The following is a 9508-nucleotide window of genomic DNA, read 5'->3' as shown; positions in this document are numbered from 1 at the left end:
TTCCACATATGCAAATGCTATAGCATTAAGTCTACCAACCTAAATTTTTAATTTTTTTTTTTAAAACACAATTCACTAGTTTTTTTGCAATAAAGCTCTGCTAATACTGAATTTTAAGTAAAGCTGCTTTGGCTCAGGCTTTCATTTTCTGAGTTGACCGGCTGAACAGTCTATTTTCACCAGTATTTTTCATTTGCATCCAGAAGACATTGATTGGGGATTACTGGTATACAGTCTTTGGCACAGCATTATCACTACCTCAATTAAAGAGTGTTTTTGCCAACCATCTTAAAAACGTGAAAACATTTTATTCCATGTACAATAATGTACATAATTTTAAGGTGGTCATGAAAGAGACCAGCAAAAATTAGAGGTATATTTACAGTAGCACACACCACAGTAAACAACCACCATTCACAGACTCAACATTGAGATACTGCTGTTGTGCTTAAGTACAATAACTACAAAGTGATACTTTTATTCTGTTGGAGTCAATCTTGAACAAATACCTCACGGCTTAGTAAAGAACATCCTAATCACCAAGAGAGTTAGAGTCAACATTGAGAGTCTCATTCAAGTGCTGTGCCACACAGTCGCCATCTTCCTCATCACTATCAGAACTGTCATTATCTTCATTTAATTCATTTTCAGCATCAGCAGCTTCTTCTGCAACCCGTACAGGATTTTCATTTGGTGCAACAAACCCGTTGTTGTTAGAGATATTGGCATTTTCTTTGTCCTCAATATACACTTTCTGATGGCACATTGGGCACGTGTCCTGAATGTACAGCCACTTCCGAAGACAAAGTGCGTGGAAATAATGGTTGCACGGAGTAATGCGCGCAGAGGTGGTGAACTCGTGGTAGCAGATTGCACAGACGTCATCAATTTCCTGTAACCGAGCTCCTTTCACCTCTGGAAGCGAGTTGATTTTCTTCACAGCAGTGCGGCGGTTTATAAAAGTCTTCCAGCCATTCTTGGCTTGCAGGTAGATGTTGAAGTACGCGTGCAGACACATCATGCAAGCACGAATCTTGCTTCCCGATTCAAAAACCATCGTGTAAGCTCCATTTCCAAACATGATTACTCCAAATATAAACTCAATAATATTGCCAGTTGAGCGAACATAATAGACATAATCATCAAGTTTTTCCCATAGCACATTATAGTAGCCATCAATCATAAACAATATATAAACAGTGATAGAAACTATTACTTTTAGGCAAAGCTCTACACAGAACGCTGTGACTGCAAAAAGCCAAGTATTTAGTGCATAGTGGTGCCAGAGGATGTAACTGAGCAGAACTGGAAGAATGAAAAGGCAAGCGGAGACAAACAGTACAGGAAAGTGTCTGCGGAACGATGACACGTGAGAGGCACTGAGAGACATCAGCACAGGGTCTGTCATTCCATGGATAAAATGCAGGACTGCGGTCAACAAAAGGCACATGTTTCGACTCAGGCGAACTAATCGTTCCTCTGGTTTCAGCCCACTTAATCCAGTTTGCAGAGCCAAAATGAAAAACAAGACGGGGGCTACAAACCCAAGCCTTTTGTCATCCTCATCAGTTGATCCAATGAAGGCCAGGATACCAAGTCCCAAATAATGCGCTATTGAGGAAATGACGGCACTCATGCCCAATACAGTTAAAGTAGAGTCACACCCACTTATGATCAGGCTGCAGATCAGTTCCCAACAGTTATCCCATGATATCAAGAAGAATTTTTCTTCTGTGTTGTTTTCAGCCATCTTTACTACATAAGTTAATACCACAGCTTGTGCTGTAAGTCTTGTTAGCCAAAAGACACGGAGTACAGCTGGAAACCGAATCCTTTTCCATGTGTCTTCCATCAATAGCTGTAATCCATAAATACGATACATGTGCCTCACCAGCAGATAAACGTATCGTACCGAATAATAGAACCACTTAATTTTTGTAGCTAAAATGGCTGTGGTATTTAGTGTCAGAACTAGGCCTGAAATAAAAACAAGTACTTGCCGGACATTTAAAGGTAATTCAACAACCAAGCCAATTACAGGAATCAGTATATCCAGGATGATGAGTTGAGAGTATATGGACTGCATGTTTAGCAAGGTAACATATCCAATTCCAAAGGTAAGCTGAAGGATGGAAAGTGCCATCCATAGCGAAGGTCCTTTATGTGGGAAAATCTGAATTCCGAATGCAGCTGTGTTGTAGGCACTGTAGAAGTTTATGTGCAAAGCAGCATAGTAATTCACCAACACTGAAGTTGCAGCCAGCAGAAACGCTGAGGCGATCATGTAGAACTTGAAAAGTGCTCGCTGTTGTAAGACCAGAACAACGCTGGATACAAAGACACCTAAAACCAGATTGAAATCATTTAGTTCTCAGTAGAAGTTCAACAACAGATTTTAACCAACTAGCTCTGGAGCTACATTTATGTAATGTATCACTTCCCCATTAGTCACGTGTAACTTTCCATTACCAGTGGTGCCCTTTTCAGAGAACAGGCAAGAGGACCAGTTAATCTCTGCATTTAACATCTGTGCACTACAGCAGTGATGCAAAGCCACTGCAAGCCCTAAATCACAATTACTATGAAGTTTGTTGCAGTTTTAGACTAGAATAGTGAAAACTCCCAGCCTTTCAGCCTTAGTCCTGAAATCCAAGGGTAGACAAGTTCTAAAAATAAACCAAAAAAACTCCAACAGATAAAGCATCACCTTTATAAGGAAAACTCATAAAAAAAATGAGTAAGGTTTACTAAGTCCCCTAATTCACTTGAGCAAGGCACTCAACTACAGCTGTCTAAGTTGGAGTACTGAAGATAAGTAACCAAAACCCTTTAGTTAAACTCTTTAATGGGAAATAGTGAAAAATTGCTGTACTTTGCTGTAGGGAAGGCACTTCCATTTCCTTTCAGTTTGCTTTTATTTCTGGTGAGTGGTGACAAAGGTCACATGAGGAACACCTTCCACAGTATATAGCTTTTGTGCACAGAATCCAAAACTGCACCAATTGCCTCTTTGCCAATGCCAGAACAAACTTGTCTGTCTTGTTATAAGCCAGACTTAGGCCTAGAAATTCCTGTTTGCTAACCTCTCCCTCATACTGACCACGACCACATCTTGACCATGCCTGGGAAGTCTGCACCTTCCTATGAGAAATCCCATCAGAGCAATTGCAGCTTTGGGAGTTTGGGGTTACATGTCCCTGTAGTAAACTTCTGTAGTGTAATTTATGAATTCCATCACTGTGCACCACATAGGTGAGAGCTCTGCCCTAAGAGGTGTTAAATTAAAAAGCACTTAGCACTAGATAAATTTCCTTAAACAGTTTCTTTTTCAGGAAACACACTGCCTTTGTTTTGGACTTCTCAATCAGCTTCCACCCTATGTAATTGCTTTCTCATCCAAACCAGTTTGGAGAGATTTCTATCTCTACAACTTATATTTGATTCTAAGTTGCTTTCAATCTCTGCATTAAAAGCAATGAAATTAAGAGTAATCCTCTTTCTGCTGGAGGGCAGCATCGGTCTTCTCTGACAGTTTAGGCTGTTCTAAATCCACCATTAACAAGTGTTTAAAAAAAATTAAGCCATAGCCTCTTGATCAAGAAAATAAAATCTTTGAAATAGCATTTGATTAAAAAAAAAAACAAACAAAAAAAAAAACAACAACCAAACACACAAAAATATACAAAAAAACCTCAAACCACCTTCAGATCCTGGAGGATTGAGAAGAAGGGAGAGGACCAACATGAATCAACTGCAAAAGGCAGGCTACAAATAAAGTTATGAATTTGCCTGAACAATATTCCTTGCCAGTAGCACTGGCTGATATTAATACATTCTCCTTAATCAATCATTAACCTGGTAACTGTGTGAAGTGGACTGAGGAAAAGCCTCTATCAGTTTTCAGAAAGCCCCTTGCATCGTAGCTCAGTTCTTCCAGGAAAAGCTGAATATTGGTTCCATGCAGCACTTTCTACAAAAGACGCTTGACAGCTACCTTGTCATTTTAACCACCACAAACATCTTTAGGAAAGCCAATACTGCTGACAAGTTTGTAGCCTTTGTCTTTTCTCAGGAGTCACAGAAAAGGCTCACATGCCTGTGCAAGGTCATTATTTATGTAATTCTGATCATTTGAGCCAAAGGAGATGCATTTTGCAGTAAGCAGGCTGCTCTGAAACACGCCTTAACAAAACCTATTTTTGTGCCTTGCAGTGGCAGTAACAGGCCTGTATTTAGATACTGCAGGTCATCCTAAAACACTGACGTTTCACATGCAAGACACATCTCTAAAAACAGTACAACAGTGAGTCAATAGAGCTTGTCCTACTGGTTCCTCTGAAGAGGCACTAACAAAAAGTACAGCATGTCTCTGTTAATCCATATAGGAAAAGTCAAGACTCACTGAAGGAAACTCAAAAGACCCTAAGAGGTAACAGATCTCAGAAGGGACAGTGAGCACTCCTTTCCCCCATCTCCATTTATGTCACTTGGTCCATCTCAACATGAGAAGACTTGCCCTGCCCTGTGCCCTTCAAAGCAGTAAGTCTTTTTCCATTTTCCCTCTGCTAGGAAATGCTGCAGTTCCTCCTTTGATAAGGTTTGTCTCTCTACTCATCTTTACTATTTCTACTTGTGCCACCCCATTGCCAACTGTCCCAGTATGGCCTCCAAACACAGCACTGAACCAAACCACGCTGTGCTTACTTTTAAAAACTTCTTTGTGTTACAATGAATGTCTCTGTCTCATTCTTTTTCCTTTAAATCCTGAAATTTGTCAGTATCTTTATAGCAGCCCAGCACTTAGGATTCAACTTTCAGTCATGTGCAGGGGACAATCACTTTTACACATCAGCACTTCGTTCATGTGGACCTGCCAAACTATTTTTCCCTAGCTCCAGTCATTCTGTTTACTTCCACATCTTTCTGCAGACTCAAGTGTTTATAGAACCCTTCTCAAAACTCAGTGTCCTCACTAAGAAGGGACTGCTGTCTGAGGTGACAGTCACACACTCCTGGAGGTGGTGGCTCTGCTGGAATTGAGATACTTAAACCCAGTGCAAAGATACAAAAGGTAAACATTGCATTGGGGACAAAGCAAGGTTAACCAAAAACAGGAAAGGAAACGTGCTCCAGCTGTGGAAGTTGGTTCTGTGCCATGTATAACTCTATTTACTTGTGTAGAGAGTGATGGAAGAATCAGACCAAGGAATCCTGCTGTAAAACTTTGTAACACCCACGCAGATCTCTATTAGCATTCCTGAAGAGCTGTACTCCCAGAATATTTCAGAACTGTTTAACATCACCTCCAAAAATCATCCATCTCTCCAGAGCTTCAATCTTTGTGTCTGGTGGACAGATTGCCCATTTATCCTCTGCTATTATGCTACAGGGAAAGTTTGGATCAGTACTTCAAAGTCTGCAAATGGTAAGTAAAAGGACATTTTCCCATTATTTAATACAGAATGATCCAAAATAACTATATCACTTTCCTAACAGCAGCAAAACCCCAACCCTGTAATCCTTAAATTCAGATGAGAAAAAAACATGCAAAAGCATTTTATTGTCTGAACCACATGGAAGGTGTTTAAGATCATCTTTAGGTGCCTACATTTTAATCTTCAATTTTGGAATGCCAAGAACCACAGATCCTTTCCTAAATGTTCGGGAGAAGTTTCTTGGCATAAAACATTTCCAAAGCTTTTTTGCAGAAGGCAAAAATTACCCACTTCTTGCCCAACCCCTTCCAGAAAAGTGCTCATATAAATGCAAACCTCAATCCCAATACCACACACTTAAGGGACATCACTGAACAACATATCCACCACTCATTTACACAGGTGGGATTAATTTTGATGCTCTTCTTACAGCATCTGGATCATATGATGAAGGGCTCCTAAAATTAAGTTGGTGAGGCACTGCAATGCAATTTTTTAAAAAAGGAATTATCACGCCTAGCAATTCCATAAGTGTTGAACAAAAGGTCAAGAAAATGGGAAGCAGGGGGGAAAGAACCCCTGCTCCCCATCCCAGACACATCATACTCATGGCACAGCAGGCACAGGAGGCAACTTAGGTCCTCCTCAGCATCGCTTCTCATGTGAGCATGGACTTCCCCTGGCACTCTTAACCAAAGCAATAATAATAAACATAAAGCATATAATAAATGTAAAAAATCAAAATAAAACACCTGCTGTGTTTTGTTACCTCCTTCCTTTGCTCTCCTCTCCTGCTGCCTTGCTATAGGTTATTGTTTACTTTTTCCCCCTCTGCTCCTCGACTTGTGTGATGCAGTCACACCACACTTCTCACTGTGCACATTTCCTTTAACCCTCTCTTCTCTGCTTCCTGCCCCAAAAGCTGTATTGCCTATTTCCTTCCTGTTTTTCTTCTACTATAAACGTCAAATAAAATCCATCTCTCTCGGGCCTGCAAAAAAAAACCCAAATAAAACCGAAACAATAACTTGATTTGTGTTCTCCTTTCTGCCTCAGGGTCGCCAGCTCCAAAACATGATCCGCAGCACGGTATCACCTGTACAGCAGCTCACTGAACGGGACTCCACCGAGCCGAGGCTGTGGAAGAACCCAAGCTAACGACATTGGAAACAGTATCACCTAGTTATACCACTGACTTTCATCCATCATGGGAAGAAAAAAACAAAAGCTTGAAAATAACCATTGGCAAGTTTCAAGAGGCTTCTCTTTCCTCTGGGAACCAAATTCCCGGCACTTCTGAACTGCTGTTTCCAAAATAAGGCTTTAACAGAGTATTTCAGGAAGACATCACGCTATCCAAAGGGTTTTTTAAAAAACCACATGAAAACCCTATACCCACTAAGTCACACGTCTTCCGCCCTCAAAGCCCCCAGAGCAGGAGGGGGGGTCACAGCCCCGAGCCCTCGCCGGATCCTTGCACCGCTACGGGAGCAGGAGGAGGCGGAAGGAGCCGGGGAGACAGACTGGGGGGGGTGAACGGGGCCCGGAGCGGGCACGAGGGGCCGAGGTGATGATCCAGCCCAGGCGGCCGAGCAGGGGCTCGGCGGTGGCAATAGGAGCCGGTGGGGACGGGAATCGGGGACGGGGGAAGGGGAGAGCCGGGCCGCGGCACTAGCAGCAGCAGCCAGGCGCGGGTGAGGGGCGGGGAGCAGCGGCGGCCGCGCCGTGCCCGCCGAGTGAGCGGGGCCGGCGGGGCACGGTCCGTGTCTCTCGGGAGGGGAAGAAGGGAAAGCGTCTCACCCAGCAGCCGCAGCAGCGCGCCCAGCAGCGCGGCGCTCACGGAGCCGCCCGGCAGCGGGGCCGAGTTGAAGATGGCGTCGATGAGGAACAGGCTCGGCACCCGCAGCGCGACCTCCAGCCCGGCCCGCAGCCGCGGGCCCAGCCGCAGCTGGGGCAGCCGCGGAGGGCCCGGGGCCGCCATGCCCTGCGCGGGGGGGCAGGCGGGCCGCCTCTCTCCGCCGCTGGAGGAGCGGAGGGGGCGGGAGCGAAGGAAGGGAGGGCTGAAGGGAGGGAGGGAGGGCGGCCGGGAGCCGCTACCGCCCCGCGCCCGCCGCCCGGCGCGCCCGGCTCGCCCGCGCCGCCACCTCCATGTTCCTGCGCGCGCCCGCGGCAGCGCCGCCCGCCGGCTCGGGGGCGGGGCCGCGCCGAGGGGGCGCATGCGCAGCCCCGCCCCCGGGACTGCCGGGGTCGGTTGGGTTGGGGAAGGGCACGGAGCGGCCGGGGCCGGGCCGTGACCTGCGCAGCGCCCTGAGGGCCGCCCCCGGGCTTTCCTCAAACACCTCCAGGGACCGTGACCCCACCGCTTCCCGGGGCAGCCCATTCTACCGTCTGAGCAGTCTTTCTCTGAAAAACTTCTGATGTCCAACCTACACCTCCTCTGGCGCAGCTTAAGGCCATTTTCTCTCATCCTATCGCTCCTTTCGTGGGACCCGCACCTGGCTACAGCCTCCTTTCAGGGAGTTCTAGAAAGCTCTAAGATCCCCCTTGCATCTCCTTTTCTCCACGCTGAACGCCCCCAGCAACCTCAGCTGCTCCTGGTGCTCCAGCCCCTTCCCCAGCTCTGCTGCCCCTCTCTGGACACACTCCAGCCCCTCAGTGTCCTTCTGGAACTGAGGGGCCCAGAACTGGCCCCAGCACTGGACACAGCGGCGGGGCTGTGACCGCAGCACGGAGTGCCAGAGGACAGTCACTGCCCGCTCCTGCCGGTCACGCTGTTCCTGATACAATCCCGGGTGCCGCTGGCCTCCCTGCCCGTGAGGGCACGCCCTGGCTCAAATGACGGCATGGCAGCGGGCCTGGTCGCATGAGCGCTTCGGCTCCTTGTGTCCCTAAAGTGCCCCTAAAGCCCAGCCTCATGGCAGGAATCCCCTGCTAGCCGTAAAGAGGCGGGTTCGTGCTGCAGCCCCTCGGGACGGGTCAGCCCCGCGTCCCCATCCCGCAGCGCTTCTCACGGCTGCTGCTTTGCCCCGCGCTGTCCGGGAATGTTGGAGCTCGGTACCGCCCAGGGCTGTCAGGGAGCTGTGCAGCCTGATGAAATGGGCTTTAATCAGAATTCCCATTTCTCTTGAGTGGGATGCACAAGACCTGTCCTAGCCAATGCATAACCATAGAGAAGGGTCGGAGGAAGAAAGGCATTTTCCTTTCAAATCCTCTCTCCTTCCTCATGCATTTTCACGGAAGCCACAGATTACAAGGGCAATTGGAAACTTCAAGCTGCCTTGATATTTCATCAAGAGCTGTAGTGATAGGACAAGGAGTAATGGATACGAATTAAAAGAGGAAAAATTTAGGGTAAACATAAAGAAGAAATTTTCCACTGTGAGGATGGTGAGACAGTGGAACAGGTTCCTCAGGGAGTTTGTGGCGTCCCCAACTCTGTCAGTGCTCAGAGCCAGGTTGGATGGGGCTCTGAGCAACCTGGTCTAAAGGTAGGTGTCCCTACCAGGTTGGGACTAGATGATCTTTAAGGTCCATTCCAACCCTTTAACCCTGTGATTGTACCATTTTTACTAAATAAAGAAATTATTACTAAATTGAAAGCAATGTGTAACAGTGTTAGCCCATCTGAAACTGGGACATTTCCCACCCCAGCCCTTGTGGGAATTAAAAGTTCCAGGACACAACTGAGATGAGCTTGTGAGCCTGTTGGCATCTGCCATGCTGCAATTTCCCAGCAGTGTCTGCCTGCTGCTTCACCTGCTGGGGCTCAGCCTTTGCATGAACCTCATTTGTCTATGGCTTAAGCCCTTGGAAGCCTTTCTATTGTTTCCAAAGGGGTTTGGATCAGACCACAACAGTATTGCACAGGAATTTTCCTAAGCAATGGCCCAGCTAACAAAGCCAGAAATGTTGCCAGATTGCTAAAGGATTGTATTACAAAATCCATGGACGTGGACAAAGTGCATGTTTTAATCACATACTGAGAGGCATTACTCTGACCTAGTAAGTCTCCCCACAGCAAATAATAGAGGTCAGGGTTTAAAATGTGAAAACGTTTGAAGATGGCTGAATCA

At 46.4% G+C, this 9508-nt stretch overlaps 1 protein-coding gene across 1 annotated transcript; it reads right to left on the bottom strand.

The window, feature by feature from the left end:
• Nucleotides 1-288: 288 nt before the first annotated feature.
• On the bottom strand, nt 289-7590 carry RNF139 (ring finger protein 139). The gene is made up of 2 exons (XM_036397813.2): nt 7236-7590; nt 289-2343 (listed from the first exon to the last, which is right to left on the bottom strand). The coding sequence occupies exons 1-2, from the start codon at nt 7414-7416 to the stop codon at nt 533-535; spliced, it is 1992 nt and encodes a 663-aa protein (XP_036253706.1). The 5' UTR covers nt 7417-7590; the 3' UTR covers nt 289-532.
• Nucleotides 7591-9508: the final 1918 nt, after the last annotated feature.

Source organism: Molothrus ater, chromosome 1 (genome assembly GCF_012460135.2).
Source record: "Molothrus ater isolate BHLD 08-10-18 breed brown headed cowbird chromosome 1, BPBGC_Mater_1.1, whole genome shotgun sequence".
NCBI lineage: Eukaryota > Metazoa > Chordata > Aves > Passeriformes > Icteridae > Molothrus > Molothrus ater.
This window is presented reverse-complemented; position numbering and strand designations above follow the sequence as displayed.

Coding starts and splice junctions, on each gene's coding strand:
- RNF139 (XM_036397813.2), bottom strand. CDS start 7,416: ATGGCGGCCCCGGGCCCTCCGCGGCTGCCCCAGCTGCGGCTGGGCCCG. Junction 2,344..7,235: donor CGCGCTGCTGCGGCTGCTGG/GTGAGACGCTTT, acceptor ATCTGGTTTTAG/GTGTCTTTGTATCCAGCGTT.